Raw genomic sequence first — 22361 nt, 5'->3', positions numbered from 1 at the left:
TTCTTGAAAAGAATTTACACAGAATCACAGAATTTAGTTCATGATCTTTCTACATATACTTTATAGACAAAAATATTGGGTAAAGTGTTTCCCTCAAGTTTTTACCAACCTTATTTTTACATGAGCAGTACTTTATGTCTTCAGGAAAGTGGAAAAATGTGTAAAATAGAGTTCTGCTACTATTAGCAATGTAATTCTTGTATGTCAAATGTACTTCTAACTTACAAGAGCAGATAATTTTCAAACTGGAAATACTGTAATTGTATTACTTCAGTACTACTCATTGATTTCATGTGGGTGATTTCAGGTTTTTGCATAAAATCAAGTTTGAATAGTTCTTTTTACTAAACTTGTCGTTCACCCATTCTTGCTAAAATTCTTTGATGCTGAAAGAAAGCAAATTCTGTTTAAGCCCTACTCTGTTCAAATGTTTCTGTTTTCCCACAGTTCATGTATTCAATAAGCTTAATCTTAAATATACCTAAGCCTGAAATTGCAACAAATGAAAGTTGAAGAGGTCAAGTACAGAAGCTCAGTAACAGACTAACCAAGGTTAAGTTAATTTTGGTAAAGTAAAAGATTGAATTTTATACATATATAAAAGCAGTAATGTTTAACAATTTTCACATCAATGCTGATCTTTTTACCAACTGGAAGGCAAAATAGTTTGCCAGTTGTAAGGCAGAAGGAAAGGTAGTTGTTTCTCTTTCCACAGCTGAAGCTATCAGCTGACAGTAAAGGATGAGGAGTAAGAGATGAAAAATATTAAGACTGCTTAACTTTGTTTAAGAAATAGAGTTTGCATATAAGGAATAGGTTTGATTTCTGGTTATTCAGCCAAAATAATTATTTTAATTCCTATACTGAACGTAAACAATTTTATATGACATTGAGCTATTTTCTAAGTCATACACCATGCGAAATTATGTATGCAAATATGAAATTATTTTAATATTATTAAATGATGAAGTATTTAAAATGCATTCTGTTGACTTAACCAGTGCTTGATCATCTTGCAGCATGCAGCATTGAAACAGCAATTGGTAGTATGCACTATTTGATTTGTTATGAGTGTCCCTATATTTTTGTTTGACAGTTTTATGCTGTAATAATAATGTATTTATAAAATTTATTACATCGTGTGTTAGACTTGCTATATTGTACCCAATGTTGTAAGAATTACTTAAAAAAACATATTCTTTGAAGTAGATATGAGGAAGGCACTAAAATTCAGAGATGTCTTCTGGCTACTTACAGAATTCAAGAAGGCTTGAAAACGTTCCCAGATATTCCTGTCGTCTCTTAGAACTGGAAAATCGGTCTTTAGTTTATGATATAGAAGTATTTTGAAAAAGAAAGAAATGAAATATTCACAATTTCCTGAATATTTTGCTAATTCCTGGGGGGGAGGCGTCCTCTACCTAGGAGAAATGTATGCAGGAGAAAGAGTAATCCTGTCTTAGAAATCAGAGGTTCAGTTCACAAAACAAAACTGCCTTTGGAATGTCTAGGGAAATGAAAGGCAATATAAAGTATACAAATCAACACTTTTGCTTTAGTTTCAGGTATTTAGTGGTCAGCCTTATATGCCCTTCAGCTGCGGTACTTAAACACCACCATTATATTATAGACTCATATAGCTGATGTGTAATTGTGCATGTATGCATATGTACACAATTATTTATAGAAATTAATCTCCTAGCCTCATGTGCTGCTACTCTCAGCAAATTGAAATGGGTGTATTAGCCATAGGTAGAATAATACCTTTCTCAGCAACAGTGTTTCCCTCTTTTTAAGTGGCAAAATCTGACTTTGGCAGCTGGTTATTTGCAGGTCTGCTGGAAATAAGCAAACTATTGCTCTGTTAGAACTTGCAGCCTTCTTTCAAATTCTCTTGTTACACAGCTTCTTAAAAAAAATAATTACACAAGTTTCTAAGTAATAGCACTGGGATTAGTTGTCTGTGAATTCATCTTACAGCTTGTTCAGATAAAATTAGAATACTTCTGTTCTCTGTGTAGGCTTATGAGTAGGCTACTTGTGCCGTGGTTGCTCCGTGAATTTTTTCTCTAATACGTAAGTTACATTTTCCTTATGCCAGGAAAATGGAAATTTCTACAGAACGGGGTTATTGTGGGTTTTTTTAATAGGAAGTGTAGTACTGTTGCAGAAGACACAAGAGTGACTGAACCTGGTCAGACCAAAGGTCTGTGTAGCCCAGATTGTGTCTCCAGCAAGGGCCACATGTGGATGCCTAGGGAGGAATATAAGAACAAGGCATGCAGTGATTTTTCCCTTGAGTCCTTTTAGAGCCTCCAAATACATGGTATTCAAACTTTTTGAGTGATGATTATACTTTAAACATAGAAAATAGTATTATCTGAAGCTTTTGGATAAACAGGATACTTGTGAGGGCAGAATTCCTTTCTCTGCTGACCCAAGTAACAACATACTCAGTAAATGCCAAAGATGTTTTCTCAGGAAAACAAGTTATTTATTTATATATTTATAGGAATTCTTAAGGAATTAGATTTCCTTTTTTTGTTTTAATTTAAAAAAATAATAATCTGAATTGGGAAGAGCATCTTGAGTAGTTTAAAGAGAACCATTTGCTTGATGAATTTCCCAAATCCTCAATATGAAGAGGAAGGTAGGTCAAGACACGTTATATCTGGGCACAGATGAAATAAGGTGATTTCTAGTTCAGGAAGAGATGTGAGAGCTGCAGGAGTCATCACCTAACTGATACTCTGAAGAAGCAACAGTATTTTTGTTGACCTCCTGAGTTGCACTCTGCACCTATGGGCAAAACCCAATTCTGTTTTAAATGCTTCTCTGGCTATTAACATAGTTATGATCTGTATCTACAGTCAGGCAAATTTGAGGATAGTCTTTGAAGTTTAAGGAAGGTGATAGCGATGGAGGAGGTGTCTGTGCTTCTCATCCTTCCCAGAAAGAACATACTGTGTTAGAAGTACTTCTAAGTGTCATTACCTCTTTTGACAGGTCTGTTTGGGTACTACTTTTGTCTTGCTGTGGTTTGGGAACTTCAAAAGGTACTTGGTCAAGAATTGTACTTTCAGTTTTCTCTTTCTGGAAGTAAAGGCAAGAGGAAGTTATTTATGGTTTTCATTCTAGACTCAAATTCACACCTAACTTGTCCTCTCTCTTCTCAATGCGAAAAAATTGCAAGCTTGAAAAGTGCTTGGTATAAATAAAGCTTATTGCTCATATGAAAATAAGAGAAGAGATTTCAGTCTAGTTTATGATGAAAGGAGTGTCTGCAGAGGTTTAATAAACCAGTTAGCCACAAATAGAGGTAGTCAGTACTTGGCAGTAGTAATCAGAGCATCAGTCTTAATTGTAAGATACTACCTAGACACAGATAACCTCCAGAACATGTCCAGATTTGGCAATTTTACTGAAGTCTTCAGATAACATAATACATCTTTAAGCCATTTAAACATTTCCTCTATCTGTGGTATAAAGCAGCTCCCACCCACTTGACATTATAGACTAAATGATTCAGACCTACTGGCTCTTGGTTGTGGAAAAATCTGCCTGGAGGTCAGTCGTGGTTCATACCACAAGCAGCCATCCTTTTTTTCAGGCTGCTTAACTTCAGTCTGCATTTTCAAATGGACACAATATCCTCAATTTCAGCTGCGATTAATTAAAGGTCTGCAAAGAATCTTATGCAAAGCATAAACACTTCTGCATGCTCTATGCATGTGGCAGACTGTCTGTGAAAGTTAGCTGGCCCCTGTTCTGTCCAAGCAAAAAGGAAAAGAGATGACTGCAATTCAAAGAAGGCCAAAACCAAGAAATACTGAGAGCACCCAGAGGTGGCCATTGCTGCCACCCTGATGGTAATGCCGTATGAATGCTGTCCTGCCTGCTGGAAGAGCAGCAAATTGTTCCAGCCCAGAAACTGCTTTAGTAGTGTCAGAAGAGTTCTGACGGGTCCCTGGAAGTTTGTCCTGAAGTTGGAGGAGTGTTTCTCCGCGCCCCCCATTTCCTGTACACAACCGTCAGACTCTAGTAATCCCAACTTGGCTATTTCTGTTCTGATTTAGAAGCCCACGTGGCTTCTATGCATGGACCAGAGTGTATCTGGTGATGAATGATGATCAATCGTTTTTTTTCCTTTTTCCTAGTACTAAACAGTTTGGGGCATGGGGGGTTTGATTCCATAGGGTTTTTTTAACACAAATGCCTTTTTCCTTTTGACAACTGTCTGAAATATGTTCCTTTAAGAACCTCCTACATGGTATGTATTTGCAATTTGTAAACACAATATGTCAGAGAATGATTTGATTCAGTGGTGAGGCAGCCAGCTATTTGTATGTCATGAGGTCTAAGGGAAACAAACTGACCCTCAGCCTTCATGCATCCAGCCAAATTCTGATGGGACCCTCAAATAGCTCTGGCAAAGTGTTCTGTTTCTTTTGGACTTGAATGCTTGTTTCTGTGAAGACGTGTAATTATTTCTTCCTTTATTTTGCTGCACAAGTGACCAAGAGAAGCAGCTTCAAACCAAATGTGAGTACTAAGGTTCTTTTCCACTATTCCTTTATCTGACAACGTTTATGTGTGGTAGCATACAAGGTATCTAATTTAACATTTTGAGCAAGTAAGCAGGAACTTTCTTCTTCACACACAAAACTGCTAATTAAATTAGATGCAGAATTCTAAACATATATCGGGAGATGCCACACTTGTTTTGGATGCAGTTGTTTTCATTTGATTATTTCGCTCGCTCATTCATTTACAAGAAGATTGTTTGGGGTTTCCTTTGTAATGAGATGAGGATTAATTTTGTTTACTCCAAAGAACAATCCAACAAAAAACATGTATGCTGTTTCCTGTGACATTTCAATCACCGTTTTTATCTCTTAGCAAGCTTTCATAGCTATTTGCTGTTGCAAGAAAATTTTCTAGATAGTGTCTTTTCTGATAAGGTAAGTCACTTGTTTCTAGCATAACTACTTTTAATGCTTAATGTGGATTTTTGTTGTTGTTGTTTTTAAATAAAACCAGTTTCCAAGCTGGTGTTTATAGCAATATTTTCACTTGTTATAAAAATCAAGTATAATCTCTAAATTCTCCCTCCACAAGACACTGCTTATCTTTCAGCTATCACAGTTTTAGAATCATAATTTTGGTTTGGAATTTGAAGGGAAAGAGTATAATAGAAGGGATATACCACTGTTACTGAAGTGGTGCTGGAAGTGTCTGCCTATATTGCAGAACTGAAACAGTTAGGGTAACAGTGGCAATAGTCCTTTACGTCTAGTATATTAATTGTACTGCTACCTAATTCTATAATGGCAGTCTTTTTGATAATGAGATTACAATTAAACTTGAACAAAACTATCAAATGTAATGTTTGAAAATATATTTCTTTAACTGTCCCGGTTTTCAGAAGATGTGGTTTTGTATCTGGAGCTGGGCACATAATCTCTTACCTTTAGAAAACAAGTTTCAGATGCTTTTTTTGGTTTGTGGTTAATATTTTCACTCATATTTTTCTTCTGTTTGTGTGATGAGTTGACGTTTCTAGAGTAATTTAACAGAACAGGCTGTAATGGATTTAATATGTTAACTTTATAACAGATTGCTGATGGTCTTCCCATGTGATTTTATTGCAGTGTCACAAAAGTCGCTTTGATTCAAAGTTGTGTAATTGGTAGAAACTTAAGGTGACATACTAACTTTCTTGTAGTATTAGAGCAAAATGGAATCAAAAGCTGCTTGAAAGAGAATCTGATCAGTTGGGAACTATGGCATCTCTGTATTATTTCCAGGCAGTCATATTTTACCCAGCGTCTATTTTTGATTGACTTGGTAAGACATATGTTCTGTGGCCTCTACACCAACAAGCCCAGCTTTCTTCATCTTTTGCCATGTCTGAGTTTTATTTCTCAAAAACAAAGTGAAAAGCTTTCAGTACTGCCTAACCACAGACAGACAGACTGTTAAGATGTGAAAATCTTAACCAGCATGCTTCCAAATGTCAAGCCCAGTATAGAGGGTGAAATTGTGACCCTTTTTGAAAGGGCAGCCCTCCTGTTGACCAAACAAGCTCTAGATGCTGTTCAGGAGTTTAGATCACCTGGGGAATAAAACTGACCTGAGATTTTCGGCATGCTTCCCTGCCAATTAAGGGTAAGATGATGTCTTATGTCTAAGTCGAGGATGCTTGGTAAAGTTCATGATTTCCAGTTCAACTGTTCTATTAAAATCTCTAGAGTCCAAGTTTGGAAGTTGGCATGGTGAAATGGTGCTGATGGTTCACTTGAGCTCCTGCAGTGGAATTTGTTCTTCTGGGAAAAGGGTGTGCAGCTCTAGTAAGAAATGAAGCTGTGAACTCCTTGTTTCATACATCTGTATTTTCCTTTAAAATGTAAGAGGAATGAAATAAGGACATTTTTGTAGAAATACGCAAACATTACTTCAAAAACACTGAACTGAGATATTAAAAACAAGTTAATAAAACCCCAACACATAAAATTCTGTGGGAGAGATACAGTGAGGGACGAGACTGTTACAAATGCTAACTGATCTCCCTTGGTTGCCTTTATAATGATGGCTAAATTAAATTTCTGCTAGGAGTCACCCTGGAGAGGAATTTATCTCTCTCCTTTAACTGTAAAAAATGCCTTGTTCGTCAGCCTCAGTAGGCTTAGGCCGGCTTCTGTGCATATCCCTGTTCTTCTCTGATATTGTAGAGTACACATCTATCATCCCTTCTTGTTTCCCTTTCTTAGAATAAGAGTTTTCTTTGATTCTGCTTCATTCAATGCTAGTATGTTACTTTTCTTCTCAGCTATGATTGCCTTTGAGTTTGAATTTGCTCTGGGTCCATACACGAGGACTGGTAAATTCTTGCACATCTCAACATATTACAGATAATGGTTCTGAACAGGCTGCCCGAGCTGGTTGCTGGCCTCACACTTGGAGGTTTTATATCTCAGAAAAATATTTCTCTTCCTGTAATGTGTCTTTGTTGCCCTGGTAGCAGAACTGATAGAAAGAGTGACCAAGTGACAGCATGGGGTAGTTGTTGATAGAGCGCGCACACACAGGGGACCAGAATTCAGACCAGAGTGACCGGCTGATCTGTGCCTCAGTTCCCCATCGGTAAGCTGGGTTTGTTACAGTGGGGAGAAAAGTATTAATTGAAAAAAATATTATCCAAGACTGTCTGGAAACAACCCAAATCCTTCATAACCAGGAACTCTCTCAACCACCGTGGCCCTGAGTTTTGACACAAAACTAGAGAAATTCCACTCGGAACATTTTGCGTAAGAATATTAGTCATAACCTCAGAGACATTAAGGACAATTTCAGAGTTCACAACTGGAACATTTTATTGGTTCAGCTAATTTTGGAACTCTGGCACTGGAAGCTGACCACCCAGCAACGTTCGTACAGTGCTTTTACCTATCCCAGAGCAGTGCCATGGATACAGACTGATGAGCAGACCCAGCTACTGACAAAGGTGTGGTGGCTGGCTCTTTTTCTTCCCAGTCCTCCGGGTTTGCTCTCCAACCTTGAGCAAGTCAATTACTTGCTTTGACAAGCATTAACCTTTCCTGTAGGCAAGTATCTCACAACTGTGTTTTAGGATCATTTTATTATTGTTAGAAAAGCGTTCTGAAATATTTGAAAGGAAGGCTGTAAAATACTTCAGAGGTTGTAATTCTATTTATCAGAAACCCAGAGCAGTATTAGGCTGTAAATCATTTTATCAGGAGCCCAGTCTTCCTCAAGTGAGCTCTTCAAGTTTCAATTTCAGCTACATCATGATTCATTTATATTTTATAACATGCAAAATTGTGGCATAATTAGAGTTCTGTGAGTCTGGGATTCTATTTGCATTTTAAAATAAAGGAAAAGATTAGGGGGGAAACTGTTTCATGCTGTTCTTCTAATTGTCAATCTTTGTTTAGTTTGATGCTTGCAAATTGAAGAGCATTGAGAAACATTTCAAATTAAAAGCTCACAATATTTGGGTGGGTTTTTTTTAATACAGTAGCAGAATTCTTAATTTGTTTAATTACTTGCTTAGATGTTTTACTGAAAATATTTACCAAATTTAACATAAATTAGCAGAAAGTACTTGAACTGTATTTGTTCCTTAATGCAGTTGCTGCTGCTGCTTACCACTCTCCTCCTCAGACCAACCTTATCCCCCACAGCTGGTCAGAGTTATCATCTCTGAGCATCATCCCATGCTGAAAACTGGTCAGTTCTATTCCAGGTTTGCAAAGATGGTTGCTGCATGCCAGGCTTCATGTCATCACTTGATAAACTTTACTAGTTGCGGTGAACTCGTTGTTCCACAATATCCTTGAGTTAAACAGCATGTTCGTAAAATGTTCCTAAATGTTAGAAAGGAATTTATTCATCCTTGCCAAATTTCTTCCAGAATGCTAAGACTTTGCTGATGGTTGTTATTTGTCCGAGTCAAACCCTGACTGTCTCAGGTGTTCAGATAAACTTTGTCCTTAATTTTCCTTCAGTCACAATAGGGCAATCCTACAATGGAACCAGCTTTTAGGTAATGTGTATTTATAATCATAGAAAGAAATCCATTCTGAAAGTCATAGTGCCAAAAACAAACAAACAAAAAGGACCTTTTCACATGCCAGGACATTACAAAAATCCCAGCAGAGCAGTAACTGAAGGGTCAATAACCTCACATCATAATAAAGACAGACAGAATACCACGGTCTACTCATTGCAGGGTCTAATTTTAAACCATAGCCCCTTTTAGGAAGATAGACTATGTTAAAATAGAAAGAAATATGTTTAATGTCTGGCACAGAGATTTTAAGGCTTAAGGGAAATGTTAGGAGACCCAGTCACATAATCCTTCAGCAGACCTTATCTTCTAAGTATGCAGAACAGGTAACGTAAGGGGCACAAAGATTTCAAGTACATGGCAAAGGTCACTGCAGGACATGAACAAACCCCAGGGCTGAGTCTCTCTGTTGCTGCTGACAGGACATGAGGATTGAAATTAAAACAGAATCGATGCCATGATATACTCTTCTCTTGTTTGACAGGACAATATCTACTGAACTACTCAAGACCCAAGAGATCTTCAATTAACATTTGTTTTCTGGTTATTGGATGATGCACAAAGCCACATATTTAAAGAAAAGGGAAAAAAAAAAAGGGGGGGGGGGGGGGGGAGAGAACCCCAAAACAACCAACAACCCAATGAAACTTAACATTTTTTTCTATACTCATACTAGTAACACTTCATTATTTTTCCTCCCTGGCAGAGAACAAAGAAGAAGCCGAAGGCCTCCGCTTCCTGCCCTTACTTCCATATCAGCCCCGTTCCTAAAGGGGTTCACTGCCTTCAAAAGTCCTGTTGTCAGCTCTCTTCTAGAACTGAGTTTTTACATTTTGAGTCATATATACTTTTGCTGTGATGGAATGAAATGTGCTGGTTTACTATCAACAGTGAATATAGGACACATCATAGAAAATGTGTATATCTGCATATTTTATCTTTTTTTTTTCTCGCAGCTCAAAGACCAGCAGCCCACCCTTGATGCACCTGCACAGTTAAACTAGTAATGTTTTCCAGCTTTACAGTGTGTTTAAACCAAATACATGGCGGAGAATAAAAGAACAAAGCTACCCTGCTATAATTCCACAGCTTTGGTAAAATGCACGTGCAGCTGAATTGTACTAGTTTGTGACTGCAACCTTGGTCCAGGTGTTGAGACTTCATAAGTGAATTGTGCCTGGAGCTCCCAAACAGATGTGAGGACACCAAGCCTAACATGCAGTGGTAAAAACCTAGTCCATAAAATTTTAAATCACCTAATCTGACATGCATTAATTGAGTTAACTTATTCAGCTACATTAATTTACATACGTATGCAAGTGGTTTTGGGGTCCTGTTCTAACAGAAGACAAAGCAGGTGTTCGTGTAGCATGGAGGGAAACAGAAGGAAGTTAAATACATTCCATGTATTTTCATGTTGGTTGGTGATTCTGCATTTTCCTGGAAACCTTTCTCACCCTCTGCCTCAGTTGTATTGTATAACCAGTTAATTACCGTAAAAGTGGTAGTGGCACAAAAAAAGGACCACATCTTTCAGGTTTTCTTCACCATGTTAGACCTTTCATGGTCTGCCCACCTAGCAGTTACAATATATACGTATGTATTTTAATAAGGCTGTGTTATTATTGGATCCCTGTATTCCAAAGACAGTGCAATTGCAGAGGATCGTTACTGCTAGGTAGCGTAACGATACCTATGTGTTAATTGCCAGAAAAAATGCAGGAAAAAAATGCCTTGGTTTATAATCAGGCTGTTACTAGTTCTACTCAATGTTTCTGCCCATTCCTTCTCTCCTTGATCCTACGCCTTGGGACTGCCCATCGTGAAGCCTGTTTTCCCTTGCGAAGGTCTGTGGAGGCACATCATGGAGTCCCTCTCCACAGGAAGGAGATGGCCACAGCAGTGGTCACCCTAAACAGTTCATAGGTAGCGTGAAGAGAGGGTATTTATGCTACATTTGTCATTGCCAATATTTCTTAGATTGTATATTCCTGTGGGCATAATAAGCAGCCTAGGGCTCGTTTGCAGAATGACATCATCTCTGTTTTCAGTGACAGGTTCCATAAGAAGGTGGCAGCCAAGGCTGATGGAGCTCCTCAGGCAGCACAACTGGCCATTCATTGGGCCTACAAATCTAAATACCCGGAAACAACGATAACTGATGTAGAGATCTAACATACCAATTCTCCTTACAGTAACCTTTGCTTTTCCTAAGCTGTAATGCCACCTAGCTCATGACAATCTTTTAACGGGGCTCAGATCAGAAATCTTCAGTTTTGGTTCATTTTTATAAGGTGTCATATTTTTATTACAAAAGTGCTGCGGTTCAGTTTATTTTTTCCTCAGAAAACTAGGTCAGGTTGGCACAGTGCAGTTGGGAGAGAAAAGAGAAAGGCTGTGCCACTGCATCAGATGCTTTATTACGACTTGGGGGTTTTACGTTTGGTTTCAGGGGAAGGAGGTCTTTTTTTTTTTTTTTTTTTTTTTTTTTTTTTAATAGGGTAATGAAAATCCTTTCCAGTTTTCACTTGCTGCTAGCATTGCTGCTGCTGATGATGATCTTTTCTTATTGTTCATTTTATTTTTTAAAGCAGTTCTAAAGTAGGTCACAGGCTTCTAAAGAACCCAGCTAGAAGAAGTTGTCCTGCATAGTCAGTTGAAGTTTGGTTGTTTTTTTTTTAAAGGATTTTAATTCATGTGAAGTACCCATTCTCACACAACACGGTACTCTTCATCCACCTTTCTGTCCCTGAAGTGAAACGTAAGGGTGAGGGAAATTCAATCTCTGCAGGTGATGCAAAGACAAGAAATGACCTATTTTTTATTGAGATCTTAAAAAGTTTGCAGTCAGCATCAATGTTGCCTATTGAAAGTCTGTTACCTCTTGTTAGTGGCAGGGCTGTTTCGTTTCATGGTCTGTGAGCACATCGTTCCCCAGGCATCATTTCCTATGGGTAGTATTTTCTCCAGGAAAGCTTTCAGTCCCAAATGCAGGCTTAACGTTGTTTTCACGTAGATGTGTTCCTGCTGGGTGGGGTTAGTGTACAGCTGTGATGCTGCTGTTTCCTCAGTGAGTTTCTGCTTAGCTGTGCAGGCATTTTGACTTCAGTGCGCTGGATAGAGGGGAATCGGGAGGCAGATGTTTGATGTGCAGATGCTGTTCTAGCAGAGCTCGCTCAGAAGTGCTGCTGTGATTTGCACACTGGGGATGAACTCACTGGTAAAAGTCTCAGATCGGGTTTTCAGCACATGTCTTCATTTGTAACTTTCATTTTCTTTTTATTTAAGCACTTTTGAAGTATCTTCTATGATTAGGGGATTGTAGGTGAGGACGGAGGCAGGAAAGAGGACTGGAAAAACAGGCAGAAAGGGTAGTGAGGAAGAGTTCCTATTCATTGCCAGAGATTGGCTGTGGCCTCAGTGATCACTTCTCATCTTGATCAGTTCAGCCCCAGATATTTAATGTTTCTTTTTCTCTTTCAAAAACATGTAGTACTTGCTGGGTTGCAGGTTGACAGGAGGAAAATACATTAATATTTCCATGCAAATACAATATGTTATTATCTACATTCCCACCATTTTAATTGAAGAAACTGCAACCCAGCATAAACATCCTTTTGCTACCAAATTTCTTCTCTCAAAATGAGATCACTCTAACTTAGATTCACATCTTTTTTTCCTAGAATAAAAGTTAACTATAAAATTGCTTCTTCAAATGAAATTTTTAACTTTATATCAAAAGTGAAATTTAAGTTTTTACTAGAAATTTTTCTGTTGATAATTTAAGATCCAATTTTAACCAGTATTTTTCATATTTCACTTTTTTGAATCCTGCTTTTCTAAAATAGACTTAGGTTTACCATGAAATATTTTTTATCCACAAATACTTTCTATTAAAAAAAAATCAAAATTTTAGAAATAAAAGTGTTAGCAAAACTCCTTTTTATTCCAAAAATACCCTGATGCAATAACTTTTCTTTTGATATATATTAGTTTGGGAAGCTTATAAATGCTTAAATTTCAGAGCATGAATTTAATCTTCTAAAGGGGATTAGGAAACTTGCGCCGTGAGCAGGTTGTTGCTTGTAGGATTTCTTGCATCTTAGGGTGGTTTCACTTGCTGAACTGGAAAAAAAAAAGATAGGTACAGTTACAGCCATCTTCCTTCACACAGTCTTTAAGTCATCACACAATAATTTTTAGATCTGCTTCCTCTGCTGAATCCTCATAAAGAGTGCACTTAGTATAGATGTTGGTGCCGTGAGCTCTCCTTTGTTCCTTGCTGTCCCGTGCCGGGCGGTGGCTGAGCGCTGGAGCAGAGCGCTGCCTGCGTTCCCTTCTGAGCCAGGTCACTGAAACAGCCGAGCTTACTGACGGCATCCAAACCTTTACACCTCTCCTGCAACCTGGTCTGTAACAATTAACATTAGCTTACAATGTGAAATGATCACTGAGAAAAAGGAGTTTTGACTTACACAAGCTTGCAACAACAGAAATAACAGAATCTTCTTTACTACGGTAAACCAGGTACTGCAGACAAGCTGGTAAACTCCTGGCCACCAACAAGGGCCCGGCTTTTGGGCAGTACCGACACCTGAGTATCAGAATGATTGACTAAGGACACATCGATCTCATTTCATGCTCCACACAGAACACAGTGACAACACAGAAAATAGTATGTTTCTCTCTTCATTTCACGCATGGCTGGGACATGAGAATGTTGGAAGTGATTTTTCCCTGTGGAAATGCTGAATCTACTGAGACCAGTTTTTTCATTGATAGAAATCACATGGAATCCCTAGTTTCCTTTGCTCTTTCCTCTGCTTTTTCCTCTGTAACCAAATTTGTGCAATTCCACTGAATGTATTTCAATTGAGAATTTAGAGACTATGTTTACCATATGTGAAATATCAGGAAACACTAACATTAATTGTGAAGAACCTAATTGCTGACATGTATATAGGCAGCAAAGTTCAAAGTTCAGCTTCAAGCATGTAAATATTACAGGTGAAAGCAATAGCATCATCTCATTGTTTAGGCTATGTGCACATCTAGCTTAGGTGAGGATTCACAGTAAGTCATCTACAGAAGACCTGTTTCGTTGTTATGGGAATGACCCCACTCCAGCTCAAATGCACATAAGGGAGTACTAACATTTTGTGGACTCTTTGACCCTTCTTCTTGTATCCTTCAGCAGTGATAAACCTTTCTGTGGTTCATCACAGTCACAGAATGGTTGAGGTGGCAAGGGACCTCTGGAAATCATCTAGTCCAACCCTCTGCTTAAGCAGGATCACCTAAAGCAGATTGCCCAGGGCTATGTCCAGTCAGGTTTTCAATATCTCCAAGGATGGAGACTGGAGACTACACAGCCTCGCTGGGCAACCTGCGCCAGTGTTCAGCCACTCTCACAGTGAAAGTTTTTTGTTCTGTTTAAATGGAATCCCTTGAACATCAGTTTGTGCCCGTTGCATTTCCTCCTGTAGTGGGCACCACTAAGAAGAGCATGGCTCCCTTTCATTCCCTCCCTTTAGGTATTTGTATACATTGATGAGAACCTCTCTGAGCCTTCTCTCCTCCAGACTGAATAGTCCCAGCTCTCTCAGCCTTTCCTCAGAGGAGAAATGCTCCAGTCCCTTAGTCACCTTTGAGGTTCTTTACTGGACTCTTTCCAGTAGCTCCATATCTCTCTTGTACTGGGGAGCCCAGAACTGGACCCAGCACTCCAGATTTGTCTCACCAGCGCTGACTAGGGAGGAGGGATCCCATCCCTTGAATTGCTGGCAATGCTCTTACTAATGCCCTGCAGGATGCTGTTGGCCTTACCCACAAGGGCACATTGTTGGCTCGTGTTCAACTAGGTGTTCACCATGACCCCCAGGTCCTTTCTGCAAAGCTACTCCCATCTGGCTCGCCCCCAGCATGTGCTGGTACCTGCAGTTATTCCTTCTCAGAGGCAGGACTTCACATGTCCCCTTGCCGAACTTCATGAGACTCCTCTCACCCCACCTCTCCAGCCCGGTGAGGTCCCTCTCGGTGACAGCACAACCATCTGGTGCATCAGCCGCTTGGCCCAGTTTTGTGCCATCTGCCAATGTGCTGTGGGTGCACTCTGTCCCATCTCTGGGTCATTACTGAAGGTGTTGAACAGTGTTGGTCCCAGTGTCAGCCCCTGGGGTACACCATTAATGACATTACTTTAAATTGTCTCCTTTAACACTGTACCTATGATACAGCAATGATTTCTCATCCACATCTTGGGCTCATGGCTGCTTTGCCTTTGGAGCTCGGGCAGCTGAAGCTAACCAATTTAAAACTGTCTAAATGTCTTCTAAGTCCATAACTTACCAGCTAATTTGGGTATACTCTATCACATGGCCCTTTTGTACCAGATGCAACCCTCAAACCTCTTTTGTGGTTGAATATAGAGAGTATGACTGAGAATACTGCCAAGATTTTACATGAAAAGGTACACCAATGCATGGCTGAAATACTTCATGGCTTTATTGGATTCTATAAATCTGACAGGAGTCAGAAAGGAATGAGTTCCATAATGAACACAGGAGAAAATGTTGGCTCTACCAGACTGTGAAAACCTATAAAAAATGTGGGTAAGAATAGTTTCAGAAAAATAAAAGATATTATCTAAGCCATAGCATTAATCTCTTTTTTTCATGTACTGCTGCTGGCGAAGGTATTGACAGGACCCAGGAATGTGAGCAGATGAAAAGCTTTTGTGTTCTTAGGTAATAGCTTCAGAGAGACTTGAATCGATACCAAACACTCCAAAGACAGTTTGTCTCTACTTGAAGGCGGAGCTGCATTATTGACCAGCAATACTGCTCATCAGCAGAGCTTGTGGTGTTCGGAACAGCAAGGCCAGTTATTCGGGAATGGAATCTCTGGCCACCACTGTAGTACTTGTATCAAATGATGAATTGCCCTCCCTGACTCATGTGTTGATTAATTTAAAAAAAAAAAAAAAAAAGAAAACCAGCAGATAATTTACATTTAATTCTGTAGGCCATTAGCAACTTTTCTGTCCCCTTCATAAAAAGTCAGCTTTCAGCTACTGTATTAGAAATACTTATTTCTGATCTCTGATTTTTCTGTACAGTGGGTTTACTGTGATGGTAATTCTTGAGTTTCACTAGCAAGGCTTGTAATAGAGGAAAAATATCCATTAGGAAGATGCATACGGAACCACTAGTTTGAACTTTGCCAACTAAATGCTCAGGCTGGTCTCGGTAACAAGTACAAGTTGTATTGGATGAGCTGGATGCTTCTGGGGGAAGTTCTGTGGGTGGATCAGTGACAAGTGGTGTCCCTTAGGGGTCCGTACTGGGACCAGTACTGTTTAGTACGTTCATCAGTGACACAGACAGCAGGATCGAGTGCACTCTCAGCAAGTTTGCAGATGATGAGCGGTGAAAAGCTGGACAACAGCTGGCAGCGTGCAGTCGCAGCCCAGAAAGCCAGCTGTAGCCTGGGCTGCATCAACGGGAACACGGCCAGCAGGTCGAGGGAGCGGATTCTGCCCCTCTGCCCCGCTCTGGCGAGACCCCACCTGCAGTGCTGCATCCAGCTCTGGGGTCCTCAGCACAGGAAAGACACGGAGCTGTTGGGGTGGGCCCGGAGGAGGGCCATGAAAATGCTCAGGGGGCTGGAGCACCTCTCCCGTGAGGACGGGCTGAGAGAGCTGGGGCTGTTCAGCCTGGAGAAGGGAAGGCTCCGGGGAGACCTTACTGTGGCCTTTCAACACTGAAAGGGGCTTGTGAGAAAGAACGGGACAGACTTGCTGTCAGGGCCTGTTGCGATAGGGCAAGGGGTAATGGTTTTAGGCTGAAAGAGGGTAGATTCAGACTAGATATGAGGAAGAGATTTTTTACAGTGAGGGTGGTGAAACGCTGGGACTGGTTGCCCAGAGAGGTGGTAGATGCCCCATCCCTGGAAACGCTGAAGGTCAGGTTGGACAGGGCTCAGAGCAACCTGATCTAGTTGAAGATGTCCCTGCTTATTGCGGGGGGGTTGCACTAGATGGTCCCTTCCAACCCAAACTATTCTATGATTTGTGAATTAAAGCAAATTACCTAGCTGCCATAGAGGCGATGGGGCCAGGCTCTTCCAACTCACTCTGTAGCTAGTAAAGAGAGTTTGAGGGACATAGGCTACTCAAGCCTTTTCTGCAACAGCACTTCTGTTTGTCTGCACCACCGAAAACACTTAGTTGACGCACTTTCACTGCTCTAATTTGTCCTAGTTTGATGTTTAGGTAAGTAGTAAATTATGCTGTACTGGAATAAAGGAAGAATTTAGATGACTGCACCAACATTTGAGTTTGCATGATGTAAACAAAGCAGACAGCAATACCAATTAAGGAGAAAGTTACAGAATTCCTGAGATGCTCAATCCCCTGGTTAAGCCAGAGTTCTTGTTGTTTTTGCTTGTGGTCATGGGGTGTCTGAACACGGTACAGTGCAGTACAGTGCAGTTACCAGCTCAACCTCTAAATGAGCTGCTTTGCTTAGATGGTCCACCAAAATCATGTCTCTTGTGACAGCACTGTCCTGGTTGGCATCCATCCTGTCTGCTTAAAGCATAACTTCATCAGTGAGGGCTCTGGACCCACTCAGATGCTTCCAGAACCTGATTTTGTGTTACTGTGCTGTGCAACAGGGATAAAACAGCTTGTTCAAAGTTAGCACCTGTGTTGCTGCTTTCCTGTAGGTACTTTTTTTTCCCTTGATATATAATATATGCCCATAGTTCCTGTTGCTTCTCTAGCCATTTTTAGAAAAGTAAAAGTTTACTCTCCTTAAACACTCAACTATAACTTAAAGGTGTCACTGGGAAATGCAGTTACTCTAGGAGGGAAGAGACAAAGCAAAGGTATGGCCAGTGCTTTGAAAATGCATTGTTCTTTAACTTGGGAGTTGTTTGGGGTTTTTCTGAGGGATCAGGACTTTTATTAGGACTAGTCATGATAATATAGCCGATTTCTGGAGGGCAGCCGCCATCCAGAGAAATCAAGAAACTGATTTCTGAAATGAGGAAAAATTTCCTTGCAGAACATTGTTAGAAACATTTATTTATAAAATAGGGATATTGTTAGAAACTTTTCCTTTTAATATTGTTAGCTTTATACTGCGGTTGTAACCCTGAGTCACTAATGTATTTTGAAAATGTATGTGATGAATTATTCAGAAGCTTTCACAAAAAAAAAAAAAAAAAAAAAAAAAGGAAAAATGAAATCAGCAAATTCATGTAAATAAGCAAAACCCTGTTCCAAGATAAAAATATATGCTTACCTGAAAATAAACAAGTGCCTGGGATGGCTTGCAGGCATGTCCCATTCATAATAGATCAATTTCTTTTTCTTATCCCTCAGTGTTCTTGCAATGATCTATTTTGCCATCATTTTTCTTTCTTTCTGCCTCTCTAATAGACTTATCCCAACCATTGCATGTTCTTAAAGAAAAAGATGATGCAGTTCAATGGCAGGCTTATTTAGATCAGGAAACATTCCATTGGAATCACCATAAAGCAAAAGATATAATATTTTTTCATGTATGGATATACCTACATGCATATGTATATTCATTCCCATCTAAGCAGTCTTAATGTTTCTGGACTTTTAATAGTTATATAACATAAGAGGGATTAACCTACATTTATAGAAAAATTCAAGATAGAATATTAAGAGATACATTAACATTGTGGCTGTGCTTTTTAGCTCCAGTTAGGAAACAAGCATTTTTTTCCTGAAAGTTCCACATTTATCAGATTTCACAACTTCACAGTCATTTTCTTATGGCTTTCTTCACTGGACATCTTCTAGTGCTCTGCATTTTATAGGAAACTACATGACTTTACAGAAAGTCCCTCTCCTATTTTCTTGTGACTAATTTCTGCCATAATCTGCTGGAACAGCAGGTAGACTAGCCAGCTCTGTTGTTTTATTTTCATCTGCTTTATAATTCATACCATGACACTGCTGCATGCTCAAATGTGACCCCAGGGACTCCAGTTGCAATACCCTCACATCCTCAGCAGCATCTCTCTGTGCCCCCTTGGAATATTCTAACACTACAGATGATATCATGTATCTGTGCCTACTAGACACATAGAAATCAACAGTATTTAGCTTTGTTCCAATCTAAATAGCAAAATCCTCTTTTCCCAAGGAATGGAAACATCACAGTCTTTCCCTGTGCCTAGGACACGAGTTAGCAGCTGGAATGCTGGAGTCAGCGTTTGGTTCCATGAGACTGAATAGCATCAGACCTCCAGAGATTTCTTAACTGACCTTCAAAACACAAAGTCTAGCTTCCAGCAAACTTAAAGTAAACATATTTCTCTAGAGATTAGGATCAAAGCACAAGAAAAACATTCTACTTAGCTACGTGGTGCTCATACCATTACTTATTTATTGGAGCAACGGTAAGCAGTGCTGGGGCAGATGAGATACACTTTTTTTTTGTTGCATGGCTAATGGTAAACGTAGTTCACAAAGGTTACCCAGACATTTGCCAAGAGATTTGCAAAAATCATCATTATTTTTCATACCATTGCTGCTTCATTGCCAAATATGGTCTCATATCATCATTGTTGAACTCTGAAGACTTTCTCTGAAGCAAAGTTTTGGGAGACTTGAGTATTTTACCAGAGGAGCAGCTCAAGGACACCCCCAGGCTTTAACTGTAGTCTCAGGGTACTCTTTTAATGTTCTCAAGCAACGACTGCCATCTGTAAAACAGGAGTAATGGCACTTTGCTCCCATGTCCATACAGGTATTTAGGAGGATAATTACAAATTCAGAAGTTCTGAGGTATTACAATAGTGGGTCTTGTTTGTGCATATAAACTAGGCTTCCTGTAACAGATTGGTTTCCTGGGGAAAAACAAAAATAATAATCAAGAGGACCGCTTTTTTAGGAAAATTGATGGGTATGCAGAGCTTTTGATAACTTAAAAACCTATCACCATCCATTAGCATGAAAAGACAGAGATATATCTGCAGATATCAGAAGCTATTTGTTGGTGAGCTTTGTGCAACAAAATCCACTGTAAGTAACACAGGTTCTCCATCCATGCTCTTTTAGGATTTTGCTGCTGCCACTTTTAGGCAGAGATGAAACTGTGTTAGGAAGCTGGTGTACTGATTCAGCAGGGAGGAGATCAGAAAGGTGATTGACTCAAGGTTGCCCTCAGAGACAGTTCATAAGTCTAATTCCCACAAAAAAAGAACGAAAATTCCTCTGAAATCCAGTTTCAAGTCTGCCCTATGACCTTGCATATGCAGCCCAGTTAACCACAAACATTCTTTGATTCTCTTCCTAGCCATCAGTTTATACTGCTTCCCCAGTACGGAAGAAAACGAGCAAAATTTAAACTTGTTTTTGGTGATGACTATGTAGTGATTGTGTACCAAATGCATTGTGCTGTGTCTACTTTTTATATGTCATGCTGTGCAAATGTACAAGCTGATGGATGTCATTTTCTCGTATACACGGCCTCATTCATTTCACATCCACATCTCTGGTCTTAAAGGAAATGGAAGGTCAGATTCAAGCCCTGTTATACTATTGTTCCAAGGATATCACAAAAAACATACCTGTAATGTTTTTAAGAAAGCATGTTTCCCACTGATCTGAGTTACAGATTATTTGATTTCCTTACTACACTCTGTCTTGGCTAGCACAAATATTTAAGGCAGTCAGAAATACAGTAAATCAATTCAACTCAAAAGATTTTCAATTTACAGGAACAACAAGTTTTCCATAGCTTGTGCCAAACAATCGAATCATTACTTTTGGTCTGAAATAAGCATTATCGCCTCTCTCCCTGCCCTTTTCCACTGCCTTACTACTATCCCTCCAGGATTAAATTAATAAATGCCTGACTTTATGCATTGGTGCCAGTGGAGACCTGCAGTAATTGTTCTTTCTCATAGTTCAAATGATCATTTTAGTTTACATCTCACAAAGTGGAAACCCAGAAATAGATGATATGCCTTTTTAAAACTGAACCATGGGTATAGGACAGGCAGTGAGTGTATAAAAACAAGTATGAGGCAGTAACTCTAAACGGACTAGATTTCAGCTCTGTGATGGCTAAGCACTCCCTCGAATCTTGTTCCTCACGTGCGTCTCTTCCCTACTTTCAGGCTTTGCATCTGGTTAGGATAAACTGTTTTTCAAAGCACAAGGATTTCAGATGCTAAAAGTCACTGAAACTTAAATATTTTAGGAGACCATCCCCATTAGAGGACTTATTCTCAAGTCCTCTAAAATTTATGATTGTTGGCACTGTCTGCAGCTACACTCAAGTTTAATGAAGAGCGCAATCCAATGAGTCCAGCAGATGTTTCTGGGTTTGCTTCACTGGGAACTTTCTGGATTTTTCTTCCTTCATTCCCAGGAACCAAGACCCAATTTTAGCAAAGTGCTGATAATCCAACCAGCAACAAGACTAAGTCTTCATCTCCACGATCCTGAAAACATTCAGCATTGCAGATCTATAAGCAGCTGACGTTTGCATGCTTATCCAAGCCTTCTTAGCCTGGAAAACCGAAGGATGGGAAACTCGTACAAGTGGCTCTCAGTAGATTTGTGGTATTTCCTGCACTTGTCTGGCACAGAACTATAACCTATCTCACAGCATTTTGGCACTGCCAACATGGAACCTGGCAATAAAGAAATAAAATAAATATGTAGGAAAAGGAAATATTTTCCAATAACAACAAGGGAAACCTTCTGGGAGTTGCAGTTATGATTTAGTTTATTTCTCTTTATGAGATAGCTCTTTTGCTATCCAGAGGTATTTGTGTCACCTTTCATTGCCACCAAATGTTAGCAGCATAGCTGGGATTATGTGAATAACAGCCACATAGTTTGGACTCCTTTGTCTTCCTTCTGTTTGGTCAGGTAGAGGGGAGTATTTTGAAAAGGAAGGAATGAGCAAAAAGATAGGAATGGCAAGAGAAAGCCAGGAACACATTGCAAAGTGCTTGACACTTTTCTTGGGCCTTTTAGCTCCATAGCTGGTTTATTTTTTGAACTATTGCTTCTCTCTCTGTTCCCTGATTTCTCGATAAACCACAATCCAGTAGGTAATGCTCATAATGCCAGTAATACGTAGCGAATGCAAAGACAGCTTTATCTTCAGGCATCTGACCTAAGAGTGCAAGTACCATTAGGTTAAGCTGAGGCAACCTTCTTGCTCCCTGTTATGTAGGTAACAAAATAAACAGTATATGTTGTTAAAGACTACCATTTTATTATGGAACAGACCAGCATTAGAAATTCAGGGCACTGCAAATGACCGAGAAACACCTGTCCTGACTTCCACAGGTAAGGCAGCATTACTTGTTATCTGAGCAAGCAAATAGTCCTCCACTGAGTGATTTTTTCCATCTTTCCAGAGCACGTGGAGAGCCCCACCAGAATGACCAGCAGTCACACAGACTGTCACTACTGCCTGCAGTCCCTTCGTGGAAGGAAATATGCATTGAGAGAAGAAAACGCTTACTGTGTTACGTGTTATGACAGCCTGTTTGCCAACCCCTGTGAAGAGTGCAAGCAACCTATTGAGTGCGACTCCAAGGTAAGCATTTAGCTTTCACTTCTTGTTCTTTTCTAAATTATATACAAATCCCATTTCTTTAATGGCAGATTCTATATCCAGAGCTCTGCATATCCCTGTACTGGTGAAGAGACCTAAGCATAGCCATTGTGCAGCCACGCACAGCAAAGAGAAACGGTGCTACTTTC

The 22361-nt window shown here is 39.6% G+C and overlaps 1 protein-coding gene across 3 annotated transcripts in view; it reads left to right on the top strand.

Moving 5' to 3' along the window:
* The first annotated feature begins 1227 nt into the window (after positions 1 to 1227).
* FHL5 (four and a half LIM domains 5) overlaps positions 1228 to 22361 on the top strand; it is a 31770-nt gene continuing 10636 nt past the window's right edge. Inside the window, exons 1-2 of one of the 3 annotated variants that reach the window (XM_080389058.1) lie at positions 1228 to 4542; positions 22013 to 22194. In XM_080389058.1, coding sequence (XP_080245184.1) covers positions 22036 to 22194 — 159 coding nt within the window. In that variant the 5' untranslated portion in view covers positions 1228 to 4542; positions 22013 to 22035. Of the gene's footprint in view, positions 22195 to 22361 lie in introns of all 3 variants that reach the window. The other 2 variants (XM_080389060.1, XM_080389059.1) reach the window with 2 other exon arrangements.

Source organism: Falco punctatus, assembly GCF_963210335.1.
Source record: "Falco punctatus genome assembly, chromosome: 5".
Lineage (NCBI taxonomy): Eukaryota > Metazoa > Chordata > Aves > Falconiformes > Falconidae > Falco > Falco punctatus.
The sequence above is the reverse complement of the archived record's forward strand: the minus strand, read 5'-3'. Positions and strand labels throughout refer to the sequence as shown.